The following is a 27,104-nucleotide window of genomic DNA, read 5'->3' as shown; positions in this document are numbered from 1 at the left end:
ACAAATTTGTGGACACGAGACATTAATGTTTTATTTATTATGTTTGATAATCACACCCCCATAGTTCAGTGCCGTTAGTTCGGTCTGTTGCCGATGTGTGTTGCTCTCCTTCCTGAAAAAGACTTTGCATTGGAGACACCGATGTTGCTGCGGACAGTGTGGTGAGTCCAGGGTCATTGTTGTCCAGTTTTATCAAATTCTTCGGTCATGAACTGTCATACTAATATACCCGAACCTTACATTTGCGTCCACAGAACCCAGCTTTTCAATAGGTAGCTTGTTAAGTTAGTGTTTTACCCTCTTCGTGTGTTGTGTGTGTGTGTGTGTCTCTGCCCTCTCGTATCCCCCCGGCTGTGGTTGAAGGTGTTGTGGTCCTGGTTCTGTTATGTTTACAAATCCAGGTCGCAGCAGGCAAGGGTGCACTCCAGCCAGTTGTAGACATATGTGAGCACTGTATGTGGGCAGAGTAGTTCGTGGAACATGCTGTTGAAACCCCTATCAAACCAAACCTTTAACAGGGCATTTAAAAGGAAGCTTCTGCTTGTTAACGCCGGGGAGGGAGGAAGACAGGAGCGGAGATAATAGCGCTGCAGGTGTGTGTTTCCCTGTTGGCCTGTTGGTTGGTGCATTCAGTCAATGTGTGGCAACCTTTACTTCCTCCACAGACTGAGTGAAGCGAGGCAAAAAAGGCATGGCATTATTTAAATTGTTGACTATTTTACAGACTCTGACATTATTTGTTTGCATGTGTTTTACTTATTTTAATGTGGATTAATTTTTTCCTCAATTTTGTCAGTGTAGTGTGCTGTTAAATAACATCACAAATCCTGGAAATTTACTGCTCAAATCCCAGAAATATTCTTTAAGAAAAAGATCTAAGAGTACATATTTATATCTCTGTATACACCTGGTGTGTAACTCCTCAGGGTTCTGCCATTTCATGTTAAAAATAATTTTTAAACTGTTCATTTAAACTGTTTTAAACAACTGGCTGTCACATTTTACTCAGATTCTGCATTGCTAACACTTTTAGATAGGGAGTTTTTCAACGACATAAATGTCAGTGTGGCTTGGAATGAAATCATGTACTTGTACCTCATATTGGTCCATGTTACTGTGTGGATTTTCAAAAGCCAGATCTTGTTCCATTTTGTCATTGTAGGAAACTGAGTGGCCTTGTTTGGAGGTCTTCACTCTCTGAATTTTAGAGCTCTACTTTCAAACCTAGGTTTTCTATTTGTTGGTGATAGTCCACTATGAAATTATGTGGGAATAGGGTTCACATTAAAGTCTATTGTATTAATGTGTAATCAAAATAATCCTCTCATGTAAATGATTTCTCTCATGTTTTAAACCATGCACTCCATGATGCAATTTTTTAAATTAAATTATGATGGAGTAATATTGTTGTTTTTTTTATCATTTTTCAACAGACCAAATACAACTGAAATACCAGGATTTCTGAAGATCTTGTTAGATGACACATACATGGCAGTGAAGCCCTCAAGTGAAGATTAAAGAAAGTACACTCAGCTAATAGAGCATTGTCCTTGTAGATGCCGCTCAGTCTTCGTCTTTGCAAATGGCTTGCTGTCTGAAGGACGAGCTCCTCTGTTCCATCTGCCTCAGCATCTACCAGGACCCCGTCAGCTTTGGCTGCGAGCACTACTTCTGCAGAAAGTGCATCACCGAGCACTGGAGCAGACAGGAGCCTCACGGAACGCGCGACTGTCCCGAGTGTCGGAGGACCTTTGCCGATCCTCTCCTCTGCCCAAGTCTTAAGTTGTCCAACATTGTGGAGCGTTACTCAGCCTTCCCGCTGGACGCCATCCTCAACGCTCAAAGAAGCTGCTATCCCTGCAAGGACCACGAGAAGGTCAAGCTCTTCTGCCTCACTGACAAAAGTCTGGTGTGCTTCTTCTGCGACGAGCCAGCGCTGCATGAGCAGCACCAAGTGACAACTATTGACGAGGCGTACGAGGAGATACAGGTCAGTAGATACAACTCATTGGCAAGAGTGAGGCTGACATCTTCATAAAATCCATCAGCTCCCTGTGCCACTTTCAAGTGGTTGTATTTGTTCCTAGTTTGGGAGCAGCACCGGCGGTTCAGTCTGTTTTACTGCCAGGGAGCAGCTCCACTAGAAAAGTTCGAGTATTCTCGTAAATACTGTGAGCACAGTAAAACCACCAGACCTATACACATGCTTATTTTAGTGTGGGACTGGAAAACATGCAACTTTTGCAGACCCAGAAAAGGAGAACTATAGAGGATAGTGGTTAGGACGATATCTAATTAAATTTTTCCTTACTAAAGCCCACAACACCACTATGAATTCAGTAGTGTGTTAAGTTTGTTATCTAACAAATTTATTTAGATTTATAGATTTATTTGAAAGATGCATCATTTGCTGCATGTGAAGTACACTCCCCATGTTTCTTGACATCTCTATACATTTAGTTGGTTAGGTTTAGACTTAAAGTGGTTTGTCTCATTGAATTAGTGTCAGTGACATTAGTCTTGAAATTAAATGCCAAATGTCTGAAATCCCTTATTGGTCGTTAAAATCTTCATGTCAGTGGCCTTGATTAAATGCCTTTCTATTTTCAGCTTATAATAATTTCTCATATGTGTTTACACTGAATCACATTTTCTACATTAGCAAGGCTGCTCCAGTGTCTTCTCTTCCTCTCATTGTTTGGATAATCTCATTCCCACAGAACCAAAATCCAATAATATTGAAACAAAGCTCCTTATCCTGTTCCTTCATTACTAGAATCGAAATACATTCTGGCCTAATGTTACACACCTGGTGTTTTTCAGGTTGATATTCAGCTCTGTTTTATGCCAAAGCACAAGCATTTTGATTTTGAGTTTTCTTGACACGCAGCACGGTGGGATCTCTGAATGTGGATTTTTTTCATTTTCTTTGAAAAGGAGATACCCCTCACAGCAGATAGACCACCACACTGCGTCAGTGTTAGGGCCTCGTCCTTTGACTGTTTATTACACTGACCTCCTCTAAAAGTGTGACTTTGACAATTGCAAGCTCACCCTGTGCTCAGTGCTCTGACGGAGCAGGACTATATGCAAACTGCAGCTCGTTCGTGAACTCTGCCCAATAGAGAAGGAGGGAGACAAATCATTAAATAAATATCAGTTACATACATATATATATATATATATATATATATATATATATATATATATACATATATATATATATATATATATACATATATGTATGTGTATATATATATATATATATATATATATGTATGTATGTGTATATATGTATGTGTGTATATATATATATATATATATATATGTATGTGTATATATATATATGTATGTATGTATGTATATATATATATATATATATATATATATATATATATATATATATATATATATATATACATACACACACACACAACTCAGCCAGATGTAAAACAGAAGCACAGCCAACCAATGGAAAATAATTTTCACTAATCTGTGAAAACAAATGTTTAAACTGGATAAAGTTATCTCAAGATTTGATGTTATCCAAATGAATATAGCTTCAATTTTCTTTTTCCAGTGAAGTTGTCATGAATTCTGTATATTTTAGTTCAGAAAAACAAGTACAAGGAACTAGTAAGCAGTTTATCATTCATCTGCATTCATTACTATTAAATCTTAAATTGATGTACACAAGTCAAACTACGTTAAATCCTGTAAGCAGCCACTATAACAGCTTTTACAGAATATGATGGATTTGCTACTCCCTTATAAATTGGAGCAAAATAAATTGTTTGAATGAATAATAATAGAACATTTCTAACCAACTTGTTACTTATTGAGGTACTTGTGAAAAGATCATAAAGAATAAACTACAGATACATTTAAATAAATCAGTAGATTACACATAATCATATAAGGTCGGTGTGAAGATATAAATATCAACGATGCTCGTCTCCATAACCTTCAAACAAACTATGTTGAAAATACCTTAGAAAGGTCAAAACTGTGTAATCTTGGAGCAGAAGTAATTAGATCCTAGACAAGATGTTTTCCTTTTTTTTTCTTGGATACCAGCTTGTCCCTCCCGCTTGCAGCTCTTTTCAAGACGCTGGTCTGGCATTTTGTATTCTGGCAGGAACTGGAGGTTTCCCACATGTCCAATACTGAAAAGGGTGTAATAGTACATAGAGGCCCCATCAGAAGCAACCATGTCTCATGATGAGCTTGGCATACTCGCCCTTTTAGATCAGCAAATTGGGTGGTTTGTTATGCAACATCTTGTCCATAACCAGACAAACACAAATGTCAGATGAAGGCAGCAGGTTATTTTCTGTCATGTTTGTTAGCGATTTGGAAAGTAAGCTTATTTAGGAATGTGTCAACTAGTGAACAGCACTTGCCTTATCATTTCCCTTATCCGTCCAGAGAGCAGATAGAAAGAGGCTGTGTGTCAGATCAGAACAAATCTGTGAGAGCCGTGTCTGCAGGCACCAACTTCACTCTTGGCACCGAAATCACTTTTAGCATGAGGCTTGGCGACGCTTAACTGAAGTGCCAAAACAACATGATGATGATGTATTTAAGTGCTGCAGCACTCAGCTCCAGTGCTGTGAATGTCTGGACCAGAGAGGCACATGATTTGCCAACTTGGTGGCCTCTTTTGAAATGAACCTCGGAGTTTCTGCAGGGTGGGAAAGTTGGTAGATGAGGGGATAAGCATTTGGTAGAGTGCGAGCCAGAGCTTATCCTCTTTGTACTGGACTCTTTTCACACTAGAACTCTTTCACAGTGTGTAACATTTAGTCGGGTTAATTGGCGGAAGTATGATTGTATAAGTGGATTGTCGTTTTAAAATAAAATTCTTTAGTTTAAACCTTAGAATAAGTTTTTAAAATGAACCTCAGTGGAAGGGTCATGCTTAAATGAAGTCAGTGCTGCCATCTTTCTACAGTAGTCCAGAGCAACAAACTAGCATGGACATGTTTTGCGCTTTAAAAGCAATTGAATGGCTGTATCTGTTTATATGGGAACCATAGTAGTTCCCTGACATGCTCGAAAAAGGGACGGGTGAGTGGAGGAGCCCTTGGTTTGTTGAAACTTGCTGTCCATTACCATTGAATGTCACACACTGGACCTTTTTAAAACTGAGTTCAAATGGGCCAGTGTTTACTGCAAGGTGATATCATACTATCAACCCATCACCCACTAGTGGAGCAGGATGTTGCACAACACATGCTCCATCACCTTGTTGTTGTTACCCAGCTTTCTTCACAAAGCACAGCACTTACAATCAGTGTGTTTTATAATCAGAGCTACAAGGATGACAAATCCAGTCAAAATTGTGATGGGCCACATTAGCTTGAAGTCATTGTTGCAGAATTCAAAGCCTCAGATTTTACTTGATTCCCACTACTTTTAGACTTGCCCCACACTTTTATGACGTCATGCCACACAGCTGATATTGTATAGGCTGCTAGTGTGTTTGGCTGGCTGACGTCCACTGATGAGTGCAGCTTTTGGTTGCTCTGTGGCAGTCTCTAATCTCCTTACCCTGGCATGTCACTCCACTGACCTGAGGCCATAAGTCTTGCCGCTGTGCTGAAAGCTTTACCTCCTACTGATGTTTATCATTTTCCTCTGTAGAAGCTCCTGCAGCCAAATCTGTAAAACCCATCAACATCCAACCGTCGCAGCACGATGCATCTATCTGGCAAACATGCACTCATAATTAGACAGATAGGTCTGGAGCTCTGCTATTCAGGGAGTTACTAATGTACTCTTCTTAAGACAGGTTTGTATGTTGCCACTCAAATTGGAAGACATTAAAAATAATTTCAACCCAATGTACAAGGGCAGAAAGCCTTTAATACAAAATTGTACAAACAATGAGTCCTAGATGGCACCATTTTTCATTTTAATCCTATTGTGAAAACATCAAATTCATTAAATGAAAATGAAATGAAAAGAGGCTCTGGGTTCTTATCTGTCAAACCTCATTCCTTCACCCTGTAAAGGTACTGCTTTATTCTATGGGAAATATAGACTTTTATGGTCTGCAACATAGATTAATGGTGATTAGACTTCCGTTCCCCCAGTCATGTCACACTTGGAAGTCTGCCGGATCATTGTAACTCTGATTGAAGATCGACAAAGCTGCACACTTTTTGTCAGACCACTGGGACCTTGAGTTGGCAGTTAGCTCATGCAGAGGACAAAGTGGAAGCTACAGCAGCCAGTGTGCCTTAATTGTGATGATCAACCACAGTACTGCAGTGCTATGCACCCGCACTTCCTACTGTCTCTGTCCTAGAGGCATCTTTGCATTCTACTGGACAGTGGTGCAAGACCAGATAAGAAAAGAGTATTAGAATGCAGCTCCTGGCTATTCCTGCATAATTGGGAACTTAACTTTTTTTGCTTGGACTGTAGAAACTGTAAATGGAGTGAGAAAAGAGAATAGCAACAGGCAGCAGTACAGATGACTAAACGCCACGCAGCTGAATAATTAATTCATTACTGTGTCATGTGGAGTCTCCCACACAGACCTGTCAAAGTGTCCAGATGAGCAAGAGTGTCACTCTACATTAAATTCTTTCCACAACCTAGTTTTATCTGACCGTGGGATTAATCAGGACGGGTATTAGTTTTTTTTTTTTTAGTATCTTTTTTAGTATTTGCCTTCCTATAATTCTGTGTGCTGTTCAAAATGGAGGAAAATGAAAATGGCAATTTTTGAAGTGATTGTGAAACAGGCTCGTCTTTAACTCTACCATTGTCAGAGCCCAGCAGAGAGCTCTGTGAGGCTGCCATCTCCAGGCATGGCCGTACTGCAGCAGTAATGAGTCAGGCAATTTCAAGGGCACTCACGACTGCCGTCCCCCCCTGTGCCTTGCCTGAGTCTGTTCTGCTTCCCTGTAGCAGCTTCGTTTCTCTTCTTTTCACTTCTGTGCCGTTTTCTCCATCAGAAGTCTGTTTGATGAACTTCTGTTTGAGGAAGCTAGCTTCCAGCTCTTCACACTAGTTCCCACCTAGCGCCCACTCACCCCAAACAAATGTGGCAGTCAGTTAGGCTGGTGTGGCAGAGAGGTGGCATGTGGGAAAGGAGCTATGGGGGAAAGACAGACGTGTCAGGTTCCATTCGAGTAGTGCTGGCATAATTTTAACCTCATCCAGAAAAACGTGGTAGATCGCACTGCATTTTTTTACTGATATCACTGATTCATTCTTAGACCTTGGGAATATTTCCTTCAGCCCATGCTGTTGGTAAATTAGCAGATAAGCAGAATTGGCGAAAGAAGAGCCACTGCTGCTGCTGCTGCTGCTGCTGCTGCTGCTGCTGCTGCTGCGTCCACTGCACAGAACATTTTGTCTTGTATAGATGATTACTTTGGCTTGCGCTTAAGTGAAGGGACACAGATGTCTGTACATCTGCCGTGCATTAGAAATGCATGTATGCAAGCTTTCTGCACTGATTATTTGGATTTTCAATGTGCCATATGTCTTTGAGCAGGAATGGCTCATTTTATGATAATACTTCTACTAATAATAATACATTACATCGCAAAATGATCTCAAAATGCACACAATTTTTAACAATTAAAAACAAGCAACATCTGACGAAAAAAGCATGATGGAGTTAAATATTAAAATGTCTCTTAAAAAACTAAAGTTTTTAGTCCTTTTTTAAAAGGCGCCAATAGTCTGCGGTGCCCTAAGATGGTCAGGGACTGCGTTCCAAAAGTGTGGATCAGCGGAGCAGAAGGCCCAGTCCCCCACTGTGTGGGTTTAAGTCCTGTGGGGGAGGAGACGGTAGGTGTTTGAAGAGTGGAGAGATCGTGCTGAGGTGTGCAGGTTGAGGAGCTCTGTGAGGTTTAATCGGCCGGCATTGCCGTGGATGCAGTGGAATGTGGGGAGCCAGTGTAGTGAGTAGAGGATGGAGTGACATGCTCGTGTTTGCACACTCTCGTCAGGATCCTGGCGGCACTGTTCTGGATGTACTGGAGCTTTTGAGGCAAAGGCGTGGACAAGTTTCTCTGCATCAGGGAGGGTGAGAGTAGGACAGAGTTTGGAGATATGTTTTAGGTGTTGAAAGGTTGTCTTAAAGAGGTGTTTGATGTGAAGCTCAATGGTTAGTTGAGGTGAGGAGTTGAGAGGAGAATGTCCTGGTCAGAGACCAACTATCTGTGTTGTTTAGACTACATTTTCATTTACTTAGAGCTGGACCTTTGACCAATCAGTTAAAAAAGTAATCTCTAATGTGTTGAGTTTGTACACACAGACAGACACAATACCCTACTTTCACGATGCTGCTGCCCAGGTTAATAATAAAATATCACATGCAATATTATTACCTGACTTCAGGTCTTCTGGGCTGAAATGTTGCTTTCCTGATGTTCTATTTACTGTTTCTGGGGTTTTTTCTTTCTTTATTTATTGTATGTTGTTTGTACCTCACACGTAGATGCAGTACTGTCATGAAGATATTTCATGACAGGGATGCTACAGTGTATCTGCCTTACAAAATATTGGCAGAAGTAGAGCCTCATCAATGCAGTTTAAGGTATACTCTGTATCGTCACTTGGATACTTAAAGGTAAATCTAATGCAGTCTTGTACAATAAATCCCAACCCCATGAAGCTCATGATAAAGCACTTCAGCCACTAAAATGACCACATAATTGAATCAACACTTCTCTTCATCTGTGTGAATAAAAATGAACATCACTCTCATGGTGGTTGGATTTATTGAAGGAGTGTTTTACCACAGTGAAATAGCTTTCCGCCACTGCCGTACAAGCTGGCAAGTGAACATATATTTCTGCCTCACTTGGGAATGTGCCCTCTGAGGTTTACTTCCTTCTTTCTTTTCTGTAGAAGTACACACTCCCCAACATGACTGTATCCTGATGATTCATTACATGTGAATGCAGCGTACCTTACATTGGTAGTTGAACATGTCGGACAGCTAGTTACGGGTCACAGTTGTGCGTCTGTGCAAGCTGTGACTGGTCTGGCAGGGCAGAGGAGAAGGAGGAAGGATCAATGGCGAGGAGAGATTTATTAGCCTTCTTAGTAAATGAAAAGGGAAGTGCTGTCCTTCAAGTTTTGTGACTGGAAGTGAGGCTTTAATTCTGAGCTCTGGCCTAATGTATTTCAGGCAGAGCAGCGTGCAATCCAGTGACACGGCTATAAAAGATCATATCAAATTTTAAACAGGACCAGCCAGTAAAATGTGTTTTATAGATGGTTGCTCTTTTGTTCAAATGCCCTAGAGGTAGAATTATCCTGGAAGAAAAGTTATGAATGTGAAACGAGAGGTTTATGAGGATAGCTTTACCGAGACGATCTTTGGAAAATGTTTAAAAATTGAAATGCCATGAGTGATCGTAGAGCAAAGCCATTAAAATACAGTTGTCTCCTTCTTTTAGAGATTTTTGGGTAGATGTGAACTGCTGTAACCCACCACTGCATGAGTCTCTCATTGAGTGCTGCATTGCTTTATTAGCTGGGGAATTAACACAGATTACAGGCCATTGTTCTCAGGGGGTCCGTGCAGGGCCAGTCTGGGCCATAATCTTCTGTAATTCCCTGTGTCCGTGATATGCTGCAGATGATTTAATTAGACGCACTGTTGATAGGAGCCCCCATTTTACAACTTCCAATTTGCCAGACACCCGAGAGCCTCAAGGTGTGTACGTTTTTAAATGCCACATGTGTGTAAATGAGAGAGTGGTGCAGCATTTCTGGTGCAAACCTGTCCATGAGACACAGGAACAGATGATTTCCAGGTGGCAGGGAAAACCCTCACATCGTTCATTTTAGTCTAATATTATATGTGGGATTAGGAAAATGGTGTCAAAATTAGCAACAGTTCACTGTGCAATTATCAGACACTGTAAGAGAAAACCCATTTAAAGAATACCTAAATTGGTTTGCTAATAAAACTTAATGCGTTGCATCACGGTGCTCCGTGTGCACATTAACAGATTCCCTTCTGTAGAAGCTGTTTAGGTTTTTTTTAACCGGGGATCTTTTCCGCTGTGACTCATTACTGCAGTTGTAAAACAAATTAGCATTTTGTCGAGCAGTAAAAGTCTAATGCGCTCTGATAGTATAGTGTTACACTTTTACTCCAAAATAGATAAGTAAAATGTTCTCCTTACCAGCAGCCTCATTAATTTGAAAGAAAACCATCCTATTAGAATAGTGATTACATTTTTCGGTTTGCTTGTTAGGCTATCAAAAACCAATTCCACATCTTCATAGTGGTTCAAAAAATTGTGTTGTGTAAAGGCTTAGAGAGAGCTTTGTAGAGGTCGTAGAATGTTCTCGTGATTGATTTTATTTTCAGTCCATGTCCGCTCTGTGCAGCTAAAACCATAACAGCATTGTTTGACCTCTTATCGACACCAAAGTGAAACCTGGAAAAAAAATGTTTTTTAAAAATGATCCGCAGAGAGAATACATCTAAAAGTGTGCATTTCATTGTGAGGAGGTTGGACTCAGGAAAGTGTTGCATCGCTCTTACAGAATCACAATGTTGTGATTTGCATAGTAAGTTGTGTTTATCCGTCTCTCTCTATCAAATCCGGATTTTCAGCTTTTTTTTGACTGCAAAAAATGGAAAAACACAACAACCAAATTGTGGTTTTAATTTAATGTATTCATTTAAAAATAGCATGGGTGATTGCAGAGGAGCGGATTAGAGTTGTGCCTGTTTTGCAGTTGTTGTCGTAGAAAATTGTATGTCAGACTTACAGAAAACATAAGATTTAGATTTTTTTCTTTTTCTTACCCTGTATATGCCTGTACTAATGCTGTACTGGACCTTAAATTTGAGCGGTGTCATTTTGACAAAGATTAATTGCATTATTATCAGACGCAGCTGGGTGTGTGCCTGTATGATTTTTAATTCTCCATCATATTTATTAAGAATGTTGATTATTACATTCATTGCTCACTCAATTTACTGTCGTTACACAAAGATTTAACGTTCAATACTGTACAAACAAGATGTATATTAACTATAAACAGATTTGTTTTTACTGCTCCACACATGAACAGTGCATTAAATGTTTATTTTATGTATACAGTATTGTTACGATCCAGGCTACAATATATAGATTATTTGAAAAGTGTCTTGAGTAACATGTAGACATGATGACTGTAGGCTATACTTATACTTCTTGGAACTGTACTGCCTGCCACTGTTTACAGAAACAGTCTGTGTGACTTGACAAAAGAGGTCCATATTCCAAATGTTTATCCACAGTCAGGGGAGTGAAAGAGAAGCAGATGCGCAACTGTATTTGGTCAGATAGAGCTGCTGGCGAGCTGTGGCTATCTGGCCTGCGTAGTGCATACACAGTAGCTATGGCAGAATACCTTCCATCCACACTCATGCTGCTAAGACGAGGTAGAGGCAAACAAATCTCTTTGTGAACCCTGACATGCAGTCTCATATTTTTTCGCACATGGTGATTTGTCTGTCTGACGCCCGCTTCATGGCTTTATATTAACTACACGCCGATTATTTGAGTAATTCTGGGTAGCTTTTTCTAAAAGATGGCACAAGCTTGTTTTGCTTGTGGTGAAAGTCCACTGGCAGTTGGTCACATGCAAAGGGAGATTTTATTTCTGTGTTTTCCCCGTGTTTCCACAGAAGTCACTGTTCTGAAATAGAAAGGAGATTAGAAGTGTTCATAGGAATGCAGTTTTCCTGTTCCTTAACCACGTCGTAAAGCCCAGCGTACATGTGTGTTTGGTTTCTGCGGAGCCAGGTAGAGCTTCTAAATATAGCTGCTTAAAGCAGTATGACTAATGACCCCATTCTTTGAAAAACATAGGGTTTACTTTATGTAAATGTGGAATTGCTGAAATTGCTGAAATTTGACATAGTTTAAAATCTGCAACAGCAGATGTTTGTACTTGAAATGTAAGTAGGAAAATAATGCACATTTTACAATCTAAAAGAAAGTTAAAAGAAAGTACTTTGTGATGAAACATGACAAACAGCTTCAGCTCTCTGGTCTCAAACATCCGTCCTTAAGCTACAGCTGACTCTGGCCAATAGCTGTGGTCAGACACATGGCTCAGAACCACTTATCTTCACATTCATACCTGTTTGGCAGAAAATACGCAATTTAGAGTCCACACTTGATCTAACCTGCATGGTGTTGGACTGTGGGAGGAAAGTGAAAAATAGCAACCCACACAGATATCATGCAGCAACTCCTCACTGTGCTCTGAGGTGACAGTGTTAATCAATACACTGCTGCCCTTGAGGTTTGGTTCATGCAGCCCAGAGAATATCCATAAAAGTCATCTCTTCTTGAAAGAAAAATGGTGTAAGAGTCGGTTGCAATAACAGGCAACACTTTAGCCAGTGCAACTAACACGTCCACTGCATCTTGTCTGCTTTCTTGGAAAAGATCCAGCTTCAAAAGACATGAACACACCCTGCCCAACAACTGCTAGAAGCTGAGTGGACGGGGTGCAGTGAGCACAGCTTTGTTGAGGCTGGTGAGTGACTGGTATGCCAGGAAATTAATCCGTTTTCTCTGAAAGAAATGGTTGGTCATGATTGTTGCCTTGTGCAATATTTATATATATGTGCTTATCAAGACATGAACATTTCAATTAGTGTTTCAGAAACTGATCTCTGATGTTTAATACATAATACATACCAAAAAAAGAAGTTTGACTTATGATGCCTTACAGCTTTTCTGGTGGTCCTTGCATCCTTTTAATCAGGAAAAATTAGATTAATGGGTCGATGGGTTTTCTTAGATATAATTAGGCACTCTGGTTGTACTTTGTGGCTTTAAAACATGACTGTTGATACTTTACCAATGATCCCTCTGCTGGGAAGTAATCATCAGTGACACATGGGAGATGCTTGTGGTTTGTTTTGGATACTTTCAGATGAGGCTTAAGAATCTTTTGTCATGTTAATATTCTCTCCCTTTGTCCAGTCCAGTGCCCGTCGATGTAACATACAGCCAAGAGTCACGTCTTGCTCTCCAGAGATGGGTGGAAACTGGTTTCTGCAGTGAGAAAATTCACGGCCGTCATCTTAGGACTGCAAGCGTGCCTGTCTTTCAGAATGCATTTCTAATCTTCTCTGTGTAGAAGCTAGTTTCGCTCATCACTCACAATGATGCTGGAGCAAAACTTAAAGTGATGCGTTAAGTAGCTTCTGTCAAGCTGGTGAATTTGTACAAGCAGCAGGCCCTGCTCTTATCACTGAACAATTCTCAGGCTTCCTGTCGAGAAACAAACCAAACCCCCCCGTTTGTTATTAATGACTCCTCATGTGTAGATTATTAAACTTGCACTGATAGCTTTTGAGTCTCCCTTTAAAGCTTCAGTCATCCACCTACTACTTTGCTGCGTCTGCAGTGGCACGGCTTTGTTCCCACTGCTTCCACAGGTTAAGGTCTAGACTCCGTAGACCTGTGTCAGCAATTCAAACATCGTAAATCTTTTTCATTTTAAGGATAAAAATATTAAAACTGACGTGCAATGTTGTTTTTCCTTGACTACTCTATTCATTTGGTGGGTGTATTATATTTGCACGCTTGGTGCTTTTTTTCCTCTCTCCTGTAAATGGAGCTGCAGCTTCTGAGCATTCATCATTTACATGACATGTCCTATATTCAGAGGACTGGAGCAGCAGGCCTTCGGGAGCGTTTCCTCTCATCTCCACTGCTTTTACCGCAGGTTTCCAGTTGAGAAGTCATCCGTGTGGGGGTCACTTTTGATCTGATGCTTGGCACAGTCGACCAGTGTCATCTGTTAAGGAACAGCAATTTATGGTAATTTACCCTCCTCCACACTGTACATTAATCAGTACAGAGTGTTTAATAGAACATGTATTTTAGTTACAGTCATTCTCTCTAAAGGTTTTCACCACTGACATTTGTCCAAGTGAGACAGTGGAGGTATGAGATGTGACCAGATGATGCATAGGAACGTGTGACACTGGACTATTACTGTCAAACTCTCAGCTCTTGCAACAAAAAAACTCTCACAGGCCTCCTGTGAAGACCATTTGCCTTCTTGAGTAATAACTGAGGTCACTTTCTGGTAATTTGTGATTGCAAGTTTTATTTTTAGTAAATAAAATGTGAGTGTCCTGTCCTCCCAGCTTTCTGAGTCAGTCCTGCTCAGTCAGCTCAGCTGGCCTCTGCCTGCTCAGGGAGGCACTCTTTTCCCTGGAGAGGCTGTGGGCTCTGCTGATGCTAGGGGAAACAATGCTTTGGGATGTAAGGCACAGCTTGAGCTCAGTTTGGAACAAAATACACTGGACTTTACAGCCTGAGACAGCAGTTTTGTTGCGCTGCTTTGTGTTTCTTTTCATTTTTTTTTGTTTGCCTCATGGGAGCCAGGGATGGCAGCTATTACGGCAGACATGCAATTAAAACATGTTTCTGATTGACCTTGAGTCATTTGGCCAAAAGTTTATCTTTGCTTTACACAGAGCTCAATTTAATCTGCTCGTAGTGGTATATCCAGCGATAACCTATGTGATTAAAAGGTAGTTAAATTGCCTGCATTTTAATATTGAACTCAAAACAATGTCTCGGAGATGACGAAATGTAGTTACATTCCTGCACTTCAAAACACAAAGCTGTCATCACAGCAAGTATTTCTCTTGTTGTGACATTAGTTGTATTGTGTGTGTGTGTGTGTGTGTGTGTGTGTGTGTGTGTGTGTGTGTGTGTGTGTGTGTGTGTGTGTGTGTGTGTGTGTGTGTGTGTGTGTGTGTGTGTGTGTGTGTGTGTGTGTGTGTGTGTGTGTGTGTGTGTGTGTGTGTGTGTGTGTGTGTGTGTGAAGACGGGCCCACGCACATGCTTGTCATCTTGTTTCATGAGGACAACCTGCTGTTGAGATCACCTGTGCTGTACATTGTGCCCTGTTGCTTTTCTTTGTGCTGTATCATTGTTTGAAAAAGTTCCAAACCATTCAATATCAGTAATTACCACAATGAAATGTTTGATAACTGACGTTTATTGTGGTTTTTAAATATTTTGTGGACGTTGCTACACATTGAATTATTGTTATATTGACATTGAGGAAAATGATATTGTGTGCATGCGTGTGTGCATGGCATGCATATATATGACTGCCCACCCTAGCTGTATCCCAGTACTTACTTGTGCTGTACTAGCAGATTTATTTTGGTTCCTTTCTGTTTGTTTTTACACTTCTGTTTGCTTTTACAGTGTTTACATCTGGTTGAATCTAGTACTAACACTGTCAAGTGTTAAAGTGTCACCTTCCCTCCCTTCACAAATTTCACGAAGACCAAGTACAAACATCGAATACATGCAGGAGCACAATTAATGCCCCTTTTCTAGTCTCTTCTTCATGAGAAAATGTAACTTACTCTCTGCTTGCATGCTGCTTCTTTTGTAATATCCAGGCTTATAGTATTGAGATCATGGTATAGTGTTGTGACACTGTACCTGAGTGTAAATTACAGTTAAAGTGTCAGCAACATATTTCCGAACTGGTCCATGCTAAATTACAACAAGCCCATAAAGCGGACAGGCTGACTGTAATGGTTCACTGTTGTGTAATTGGCTGACGTCCTATTTACTCAACCTGTCCACTTCACAGAATTACACCCTCAGCCCCATGAAGACTTTGCCAGTCTGTCTTTTAGAAAATCACTTGAAGTACACAGAGTTACTACATGGGTTTGATTCATCTGTACAATGATACGCAGATGAGAATCATCTTACTGCAATCAGAATTCAATTATGACATTACTCCTGCATTTCACGCCTCTTCCAGTAAGTGTTTCTCTTTGTTTTCTTGCTGCCGTCATTGCATATGAGTGAAATCAGTGGAAGCTACTTATGTCTTGTGTGTGTGTGTGTGTGTGTGTGTGTGTGTGTGGAAGTTCTCCATCCTGCAGGCTCTTTAATATTCATGCTGCAACATTGCTGCATGTTCTTTTGTTCATCTCCTCACCTGTGCTGGCAGTTTAAAACCACTAATGCTCTTATTTACATCCAGAGCTGGCTGCAGAATATAATCCAGCTAGTGGTTGTCGGTTGTTTATTTTTTTTTTTATTCCATTATTTACTTGTGTATATAAATCTCATAACATGACAGGAGAGGATGTAGAAGGGGAAGGAAATCACAGCAGGATGAAATGAGTTTTAGATTTATAATCCCTCAGCTGTGACCCCTGATTTCATGCAACTTTATGACCTGTGGAAATGTCATGTCGGACTTGGGTTGGCTAGATGTGATGGACACGAGAGAGACCTCTCCACACATCACAAAAACATAGACGCACACACTCATAAATAATGATTTCCTTCATGACGCAATGCAAAGATTTTCTCTTGAAGCCCAAATTTTCCAGTTTCTCGTGTCAAGTCATTACGGGGAAATCTCCCTCCGTAGGATGTTCAAAGGACAGGTTTTGCTTCAACGGAGATTAAAGAGGATTATGTAATTACATGTTATGTAGGAGGCTCGGGGATTTCAGTAAATAAAGATGATTTCGTCAAGGTTCATTTTCGCTGTGTTTAAAATGCTAGTGCAGTGCAAAGGATGATGCAAAACACATTCACAAACTGACATTGAATTTATTTCAGTTACAGTCATTCTGTATGTATGTGGTTTTTGGATTTTCACAGATGTTGGGATGGGTACACGACGTTGGTTCACATTGACACTCTCCTCTCTGGAGCAGAGGAACATGTTTTTTTTTATGCCACTCTGCCACTGTTGATCTATCTCAGTGTGTGGGAGTGGCCTTTGACCTGCTGCAGACAAGCATCTAGTGATGAGGTATAGAGCCTGCCGAGGCTGCCGCACTCCTATCATTAACATGGAGAGTCATGCTCCTCCTCTGCACCATCCATTGTTTTCCTGTCTCTGTCCTAGACAAGAAACATGCTTCATCTTCCACCAGCCAACCAAACCACTGCTCCTTCAATTTTTTTTAGCCATTGTTGTGTGACTTGTAAGGATTTTCTAATGCATCACAAATTGATGCATGCAGACTTATTTTCTCCCTTGAATGGTACACTAACCTTTTTCCTGTGAGTAGAGATCTGTTCTGGCATTCATTTCATTCTAGTTGCTGAGTGATGGTCATTTTATTAACCCCACTGAGCTGACCGATCAGTTTGGTGTATTGTTGCAGTGCAGGAGAACTGACATTTTGTGGGTCGCAGAGCAGGTGACGCATTGGGTACATATGAGCAAAGAGACTGGGCAAAATAATGCCTTGAGTCTCATAACTGCTCTTATCTACTTTTATTGGCCACTTTGCAACACAAAAACATAGTAAATGAAGAGATTAAATGAGACCTTGGTATTGAAATCCGATTGTGCTTTTGTCGTTGCTCTTGTTCGGTTCATATGTCGGGTCAAAATTGTGGAAGCAATTTAATGGATTGCCTTGAAATTAAGCTCAAACATTCATTATCCTCAGATGATAATCCCCTCTAACCTTTTCCCCCTGGGCACCATGACACTCATCTGTGTTTATTTAAATGAAATATGCGTATGTGCATGCCATTACCATGGATTTAAGTAGTATATTAGAGTAGTATTTAATAGAATTCATGTCCGTCTCATGATGCCACTATGGGAACTAAGTTTGATTTTCCAACTTTTCATCAAATATCAACTTATGGTCTTAATATTAGTCTGTCTACTCGTATATAAATGCATCACCGAATTGAATTTAGAGCCACATTAGTGCCATATCAGAACCCAGTTTTCTGACCTGTTGTACTGTATGTGTTGCAGAGGGAGATGAAGGAGCAGCTGGCCACTCTGCAGGACAGTGAGAAAGGACACACTGAAGCCCTGCAGCTCCTGCAACGACAACTCACTGAGACCAAGGTACTGCGACATTTGGAACACAAAACTATGACAATTTATGTCCAATGTCCATTTATTTAATAATAAAAATGAGTTTATACACAGCACACAAGCGTCAGTGGGCAGGATCTGAAGATGGGTCTGTGTAATGTCTTTTGGTCAATGATTATCTGTCTTCCTGTCTAACTGATTTGGACTGACGGGTGAATTGTGACACATAAATTGGTTTATTGATTGGTTTAATTCTAACACCTTGTTTTAATCCGCAAAGCCTAAGCATTCTCTCAATACACACATACCTAATTTCTCTCCTCCCTCCTGTAGTGACATTGAAGCATTAAGCAGGTAGCTGGCGTTCAATGCAAGGCAATCAGACTGTGAGACTTTAAGCTGCCCTCCACTTGTCATTAGACATGGGCTATTCTCATTAGATATACATTCATTATCACAGACTAGTCTTCCTGGAACAGGGACGCAGTGACTGCATTAATCTCTGATTCACTTATGCAGCTGATAATGAAATGTCTTTCCGCATTTCTTCTTTATTATACTAAATTTGAGTTTGCCTGAAGTCATTTTACTTGTTTATTTTTACCTCATTGTCCATACTAACAGTTGAAAATGCATATTGCATTATTATTATCAATGTGCATGTTGGACTAATTTTAGTCGGACTAAGACAATAATTTGGTTTTCAGTGTCGTGTCAACACAGTCCGTTAAGTCAGTTAATTTGATTGTCCACTCAACTGTTGGTTCTTTAATTACAGAAAATACTTAGAACAAGAGGGAACTGAAAACGGTGGTTTCTTTTATTAGACCAATGGTCTCTGCTAGTAGTCAGGTTGGATCGGTAAGAACCAATCAGGTTAATGCAGGTAATAGTGGCATCTTCTGTGTTTCTCTTCACCCATACTTGAACTGCGTCAACAAAGTTCTTGAGTTGAAGTGCCACAAAAACTTGATGTAATTTTAAAACTGCAAAGTAGTACTGTGAATGTAGCCTTGCACTGACTTATTGTTCTAAGACTTTGAAAGAAGCACTGCAGCAGCCCAGCTCCCATTTTAAATGAATGTGCCTTCCTTGCACTCCAATTTGGGCCCTTGGGTTCGGTATGCTTGGGAGACTCTCCATCAGAAGAAACAGACATTGTGTCCTATTCACATGCCCACAGGGGATTTGCCTTCCCTGAAAGGTAGGCGGCATCATGTCTCCAAGGGCTGCAGACTCTCCCTCTCAGTGCCATCACATCCTGCTGAGCCAAAGCAGCAGACGTGTCACCGAGACTGATAGCAAAGCAGCTGCAGTCCTCCTCCTCCTCCTCTTCACTGTAGTTTTCAGCTCTTAAGTAGGTGGGCTGGGATAGAACTGACTGGAATGTCATAAGCTTGCAAAAAAATAATAATGGTTCCCACCTGCAGAATAAAAAAATCTGTCCCCATTTTCGGGATTGATTATGTTTTGAATTTACCAAATAAATTGGACAACATTCTCTTAATTAATGGCAAATCTAAGGTTTGCACAGAAACAAACATAATAGTCTCTCTCTTTTTACATCAGGGGTTCATTCAGTCGTCACAACATTTTTTTCTCTGGCCAGATGTTCAGTTTAATTCAGTTTGCAAACACACGTGTGTAAAGTTTTGACAAAAATATCTAAATGAAGCTTGGTGTTTGTCAGCTTGAAAGGCAGCTCTTGACCACTCCTCTGTATGCAGTCATTGCACCATTACTCACACACTCAGGTAAATTATGTCCTTTTTCAAGTCCAATTTCCCAATTTTCTACTGGGTCTACAAATCAGTTTCTTAAACCTGCGCTCTGCTGCCTCGTTCAAAGTCCTCAGCGGTGACTGTAATGACTTAAGCTTGTCTGAGTAGCCCTTTAATAAAGGACGTGCTCTGTGATGCCCCACCCCTCAAAGTGAACCGTTTGTCTCTCCTGCGTACAGCATAGCTTTTAACTGAGAGAGCTATTTAAAATCAGAACATGTATAAGCCAAATCAAATGAATATTAATGTAATAGTAAAACAATTTAGATCATTTTGTAAGTAGGGCTCGGTTAAAAATAAGTTATATTTGTTTGGAAGATCTGATATCGATGCATAAAATTTCCTAGCTCGATATTTTAATATATGCCACGTTCTGTATCCCCCTGCACAAATCTCATGAAACTATCATGGTCCAGTCTCACGTGACCACGATACTCTCATGTGACCAAGAGCTGTTAGCTCCAGTGAAGCCATCAGCTGTAGATGTGTTCATTACTTTGCCATCTATGGTGTAGAACCAGAAATACTTACACTTTACTCAGGACAGTTTTGTTTGAGTACTCAATTGTCACCTCAAAACAACATTACATCCCTGTTTTCTTCTTCTGATGAGCAAAGAGGGCATGACAAACCTAGTTCAAGAAATCCAACCAACTACTGTATATTAAACAGTCTATTTCATAGACCTGTAATTTCAGTTATAAATACTCCAAATTATGTGTTGGTTTTTTTGTAAACAATATTGTTGTTTTTAGTCCTCAGCTAAGAGTTTGCGTGCGACCATTGGCGATGCGTTTGAACGCCTCCACCGTTTCCTCCGCGAGCGTCAGAAGATCATGCTGGAGGAGCTGGAGATGGACACGGCCCGCAAACTCGCAGACATCGAGCACAAGATCCAGCGCTACAGTCAGCAGCTGCGTGACGTTAAGGAAGGCATCCAGATCCTGCAGGAGCGCCTCAACGAGACGGGTCGACATGACTTTCTGGAGGGAGTAGCCGTCACATCTGAGAGGTGCTTTGCCTTCCCCCTGACTTTAGCTAAAACAATCCAAAAAGGTTTCATCCCTGTGGTCCAAGGAGGATCTGCTTATCTAACACTAGGGTGAATGTTGTTACTATGATACTATGATATGACTAAGTTTGTGTTTTGCTTACATTGAAAGTACACATTTTGGCAACAGCTTCAGCTGCTCATCTGAACAGATGGTGGTATTAGGCTTGAAATAAACCAAGAACTTGAATAGAGTAGTTTACTAAGTTATAGAACTTAATGAGTTTGAACATTCACTTAGCAGAACTGATGGATTGAAGCTGCTTGATATCCTTTAATGTGAATTACACATTGTGTTTTTGGCAGTGTTTTTAATCAAACCCTGGGGTGATAATTACATGACAAAAGGGATAAACAGTACACAATGTAAGTACTGAGCAATGTCTGACTAGAATGTGATGCAATGTGATTGTGAGGATTTCTGCATAGTAATAATCCCAGTCAGTGTTTTGCCACAGCTCAGGCTCCATGTAGGGTTGAGCTGCTGAGTGATTCATGTTAGAATTTATCATATTATATTGTAATGCCATCAGGGCACCCCCCCACCCCCCATATCCCTGCTCTGACATATTCATCTCTGCCGCTGGGCATTTATTAAGTTTCAATCTCAGTAATGGCACTGCAACCCTGATTGCTTACTTGAAGCATCAACATTTGGGCTGAAAAAGAAGCATTATTTAAAAAGCAGCAAATTGGATTGAGACTTATTGATCTTTTTGTTTTTGTTTTTTTTTTTTCTGTCACAGGATCAAGGGGAAGATACACGAGACCAACCTGACGTATGAAGACTTCCCGACATCCAAGTACATGGGTCCCTTACAGTACACGATATGGAAGTCGCTCTTTCAGGATATTTCACCAGGTACAACAATGTTGGAACAATATTATGTCAAACTAAAAAGTTATTGATCAATTATTTCATAATAACCTTTCAGTATAATGTAAATCAATAGATGGAGAGACGGACATTTCTGCACTTTCTCTCGACTCTTTGATGCTTGACACTCTTATTGGCTCTTTGACCACACCTACTTTGTATAAAGGTGCAGCAACAACTGCCTACGACTTGTTATTTATTCTAGTTTGACCGAGAGTCCCAGTTTAGTTTTTCTTGGTCAGGTTCAGTGATGGTGACCTCCCTATAAAAGCAAAAATAGTTGTTTACATTTGGGTTTTTGAAGACGTGATACAAACAGGTTACATTGTGTTAGACATGTCGGTAAAGTGATATTTTATGAGTCCATTGTTTGTCTGGATGCAGGTTACTCACTCAGCATTTTCCTCCCCTCTGTTTTCTGCCCATTATCCTTTTTCAACAACCTTTGATGCAGTAAATAATGTTATTGTCCATGCCAGGAGTTATTTTTGATCATGGGGTGTGACCAGACCATTCTTCACCCCTGACACCACGAGTCAGGTCTTACTATGTGAGACTAATGCGCTCCTGACTGCAGCTTTATGTTTGATGGACAGATTTGTGAGTGTAATCGATCCTTTAAGATAAATTCTCGGGTAAGAAAAGCACTGCTAACTTTTCAAGAATGTCTGTTCCTTCATAAATCTAATTGTCTCTTAGTAGTGAATGTCTGGGACATCTATCTTGCAAGAACTTATCTTGCCTTGCATTTATTATCCAGGGATGCTCTTGATTTTCTTTCCATCCAGGCGAGCAAGGCGAGCAAGTTCTACTCCGTTCGTCCGTACAGCTACCACTTCCTTACTGGAGATTATTTATAATAATGTGCTGAGGAATTTTATACTCCCTCAAATCAATCCTCCTATTTCAGCTTTCTGCCACCTGAGGGGGCGGCAAGACAGTTATTTTGGCTATTTTTCCCCTTGAGTGGCTGGAACAATTGGTTACGATCCATCACCAGTGGTTTCCAGAGAAGCAACAAAGACATTCTTCCCATCATCCCTCAGTTTACTGTCACTGCTGGGTTATAGGGAATAACTACCAGATACCGTGGTTCCTCTCCTTTTCATGCTCAGCTGGAAACTGACTTCCCTGCCAATAATGTGTATGCCTGCATTTGTCTCTGCATGGCACAAAGAGGCTCTCTGCTTATGAAATTTTAATGACTTGATTGTAAAGAACACTGGAGATATCATTGACTGGAGGAGGCATTGTCCCATCAGCTGGCTGACTGCTTGACAAGGGAAGACCGAGTCTCCGAGTCTCCTCTGGTTCGTTTGGGGAGGTGTGAATGTGCAACCGAACTCTGATGCTTATGTGACGGAAACGAAAGCATTAACCAATAGATGAGCAAGTTTTCTTGTTCATTGTTTGTCCTGTCTTCTCCTCCGGCTGAATGTTACAACCCCCAATTAAACCGGGTCCCCAATTGTCCAGAGTCTAGCGGAGTGGTGTGAAAACTGCACAGTGAAAAACAACCGCTGACCATCCTGGAGTCTGTGAAACAGGGTGGAGCTTCTCCTCCCTTCACCCTCCCTACACCATCTGTTAGTGATGACCTGACCATAAAGGACTAGTTTATTAATGAAGGTTTCATTTTCCTGAAATAGAGTCGTGCAGTAGTTGGGTATGTCGTATAATAACAAGCCCATTCATCATCTTTTACCACAGGACATGCCGTAGATCAACTCCTCCAACTTTGGCAGTTGTGATATATATATATATATAAACTACTTGACACACCTCTTTGGTATTTTCACATGGTGATAGTTTTCTCTCTTCATCTCATGAAGCAACAACAAAGAACATTAAGTTTAATTGTATTAAAATTTTATTTCACTAGGAGGGGACATTGAGATTAAAATCTCTTTCTCGGCCAGTTAACAGCATCACACGTACAACTGGAGAATAACATTGACAGTAAACCACAGAAGACAATAGTGCAAAGAACAAAGCACAAGGCAGTGATAATTAGGCATACGTACATTTATCGGTTAATCAAAGCAACTGTAGCCAGCAGTATCTACTTCCCTTATTCTCCATTAAAAAAAAAAATCATTAACAAGTTTCAGTTCTGACTGAAGATCGTTCCAGAGCAGGGGCTGTAGCCGCCTCTGTTCTGACAGTGGTTACCAATTTACAAGAATAAATGAATAAATAAATAAATAAATGAACGCAGGTATTTGTAGATAGGTGTTGAGTCCTCGAAAGCAAAACTCTGGAGTTGGACAGCACTCCACTTACACACTGTTTGCACACTGAGGAAGAATAAATAATTTAAGTGGAGTTCTGTCCAACTCATGAGTTTACAAAGCTGTCGGAAAAAATCAATTATTAATGTTTGGATAATGTATTTCCAATAGAAACTGTCCACAGTGAGGTCACCCAGACTCCAGAATAACCTGGGTATTGTGAAGCCTGGACACTGGCCTTACTCCATTGGCCTGTCTGTACTGGACGTGACGAGGTCATGTACTTAAACAGACAAACTGAGTAGTTTTTATTTATTCAACCATTATATAGAATATAAAAATATAGAAATGTCCCTTTGATCACACATAACTTATCTGAATCCACACATTTAATAAAATACTCCTGATGTTTTCTCCTCTCTTCAGTGCCGGCCGCGTTGACCCTCGACCCCATAACAGCCCACCAAAGACTGATCCTCTCCGATGACTGTACCATCGTGGCCTATGGGAATCTCCACCCACAGCCACTGCAGGACTCACCACGCCGCTTTGATGTGGAGGTTTCTGTTCTGGGAGCAGAGGGCTTAGCCTCAGGTGTCCATTACTGGGAAGTAATGGTGTCGGAGAAAACCCAGTGGATGATCGGTCTGGCCAACGAGACGGTCAGTCGCAAGGGCAGCATCCAGATCATGCCCAGCCGCGGCTTCTACTGCATCGTCATGCACGACGGCAACCAGTACAGCGCCTGCACCGAGCCCTGGACCCGACTCAACGTCAAGAGCAAGCTGGAGAAGGTGGGGGTTTACCTGGACTATGGGAAAGGCCTACTCATCTTTTACAACGCGGACGACATGTCCTGGCTCTACACCTACCGAGACAAATTCCCGCCCAAGGTCTTCCCCTATTTTAGCCCCGGCCAGAGCCACGCTAATGGCAAGAACGTGCAACCTTTGCGAATCAACACTGTTCGCCTTTAAGAGCAACAAATATCTTTGGTTTTTGGTGATTGTCCTGACAGATGAAATCCAATTTGCAGGACCTTATGTAGGTTTCAGAAGATATTAAAATAAATCAGTTAAGATGTTAGGGTGTTTGAATGTCAGATATTTTAGTTCTGTGTTCAGAGTTGTGCTTGATGTTGCTCTTTAAAAAAACACACACACACGCTTTTTGTGACTTGAAATGACACTACAATAAAGGCCCGGGGGTTGAGCCTCATTCCTCCTATTTCATTGAAAAGATGACACTAAGTCCAGAGGGAAAAGTAGCCTTGGGCTCTGTGGTCACATCTTTATTTAAAAAAAGAAGTGATTCCCTCTGTTAAAGTGATTGTCCCAGGCCTGTCTTATACGCTCTCAGGGGACATGCTCCAAGCTTGACAGACTCGGTGTCCCCTCTGTGCGCAGGCACTTGTCTTCTCTGTGCTGTAAAGTTGGCTTAGCTTTGTTTGTGGAATGTGATTGACAGCAGTCAGGGTTGTGGTTTTTTTTTGTTTCTTTTTTCTTTCTGGCTTTTGTTTGGTCACATTTTCAGCAGCTCACCCTGAACTGGCAGGTGTGTTGGCACCTTTTTACTTCTGTCTGAGACCAGGACTTCCTCACAGTCACATGTGTCTGCTCATCGTTTACAGTTCTATGAGCACCAGTGATTCTAAAATAGAATAAATGAAACAGAAAGTAGTTGATAGGCGATCCACATTCCAGTCCCGCTCGCATGTTCTGTTTCGAGGTGGAGGTTATCCAGAAATGTTTTGCTATTGACTGAGGACTCTTAAGGTTTCATGTGTCAAGGATCAAATGAATTTGAGTCCGTTTTCATGCCGACTCATGTTTAATATTGAAGGTTGTTTTGTTTTTTTTCACTTCTAAGCTGAGTTGAATCACATTTCTGCTTCCAGTTATGATGTTGTATCATTTTGTCCAGGAATCAATAGAATATTAAATCATCTGTTTAAGTAGAGGGCCACATTAAGGGCACTGATTATTTCAAGTTCAAATTAAGCTAAGACAGAGACTTCTCTCATATATTATTATTATTATTATATTATTAAATCATATTGACGTGAAAGAGACGGGCTGTGTGTGAGCGGAGGGATCGACTTGAGCACAGTTACGTGATCCTGACATGTCCATGGCTGCTTCGGTTCCTCTGAGTCTCCATCATGTTTATTTCTTCGTCCCCGTGTGACTCAAGCTCTTCTTCATGCTTAGTTGTGCACACGTTCTGCCCAATCAGCCCTAAGAGGCTCTTCTCACTAAACCAAATCCAAGTGGTCAAGTGGCACAGGTTTGTTTTGAGTGACCCGCTTCAACTTTAAATTTGAAATCCAGCTTTGGTTGTGTTGATTAAAGCACATGTGGCCTCTCGGAGCCTCCGCACACAGTCGCCAAATTTGTTAGGAACGAACAAAAACACGACATCGCCCTCTCTTTGTCACTTTTGTCGCTGTACATCTTTGTATCTGTACGTGTGTAGTCGGTGTTGTCCATTTTAAAAGAAATCCGGGGCAGTGCCCTTGTTTTGTAGGCTCTCATGCCGGTATGTGCAGTATGTTGTAAACTAAGGTCAAAAGTGTAAACATCTGCATTGCATTAACCGGCACAGATCTGCATGGGCCCGCAAGTGGTCCAGAGATTATCCGAGTAACGTTATAGCCAGTCAGTCATTCAGTCACTATACACAGCACATTCATCCGTACAACCAGGTGAGTTTGGTTTGTGGAAAGGGATTTATTTATTACTGTGTGACAATTATTCCGTTATTTTATTTTTCTACCTTTCACCAGCTGGGCTCATGCAGGATCGACCAAATGTTTGCAGGTTTTAAAGACCTGTGTGATCTGCTTATGTTTGAATATTAGGAAGGAGATTATCACGAGGTGGCGCTGGGTTATTGTGGGAAGTGTTTTAATGTCAAATAAATTACTGCGGAAATCAGACTGTCTTTAATTGTTGTCTTGTTTTGATTGGCAGCAACGCGGTGCTTCATCGTTTTCTTCGATCAGTGCTCTCAGCTTTTGGGCATTTGCTCTCAACCCAAAATTGGAACAAACTAAACGTTGGACTCCAGGTGATGAGTCAAAGTCAACAGACTTCAGTGTTTCCTCTAGGATTCTCTTCAGCAACAGGCACCAACAAGTCTAAATGGTTTGAAATGAATTAGCCTAATAATAATAATTATAGATTATGAATTTTTGTCTCTTGTATCTGAGGCTTTTAGTGCTTAATTATGTGTGATGTGAGTGATAATCATTGGCTTGCAAATGTACAGTATATTGATGATGGGGTGAAATTTTGGCAGCAATGCCCAATGAG

At 40.8% G+C, this 27,104-nt stretch overlaps 1 protein-coding gene across 2 annotated transcripts; it reads left to right on the top strand.

The window, feature by feature from the left end:
* Positions 1 to 90: 90 nt before the first annotated feature.
* LOC131461186 (E3 ubiquitin-protein ligase TRIM62-like) lies at positions 91 to 26,726 on the top strand. 2 transcript variants are annotated; one of them, XM_058632249.1, is made up of 6 exons: positions 91 to 161; positions 1,434 to 1,990; positions 17,785 to 17,880; positions 20,387 to 20,643; positions 21,429 to 21,544; positions 24,217 to 26,726. In XM_058632249.1, the coding sequence occupies exons 2-6, from the start codon at positions 1,583 to 1,585 to the stop codon at positions 24,765 to 24,767; spliced, it is 1,428 nt and encodes a 475-aa protein (XP_058488232.1). In that variant the 5' UTR covers positions 91 to 161; positions 1,434 to 1,582; the 3' UTR covers positions 24,768 to 26,726. The 2 variants fall into 2 exon arrangements, with proteins under 2 accessions (XP_058488232.1, XP_058488231.1); XM_058632248.1 differs by lacking the exon at positions 91 to 161 and adding an exon at positions 576 to 593.
* Positions 26,727 to 27,104: the final 378 nt, after the last annotated feature.

This window comes from Solea solea, chromosome 6 (genome assembly GCF_958295425.1).
Source record: "Solea solea chromosome 6, fSolSol10.1, whole genome shotgun sequence".
NCBI classification, from domain to species: domain Eukaryota; kingdom Metazoa; phylum Chordata; class Actinopteri; order Pleuronectiformes; family Soleidae; genus Solea; species Solea solea.
Note: the sequence above shows the minus strand (reverse complement) of the source record. Positions and strands in the feature narration are given on the sequence as shown.

Coding starts and splice junctions, on each gene's coding strand:
- LOC131461186 (XM_058632249.1), top strand. CDS start 1,583: ATGGCTTGCTGTCTGAAGGACGAGCTCCTCTGTTCCATCTGCCTCAGC. Junction 17,881..20,386: donor GACAACTCACTGAGACCAAG/GTACTGCGACAT, acceptor TGTTGTTTTTAG/TCCTCAGCTAAGAGTTTGCG. Junction 21,545..24,216: donor CTTTCAGGATATTTCACCAG/GTACAACAATGT, acceptor TCCTCTCTTCAG/TGCCGGCCGCGTTGACCCTC.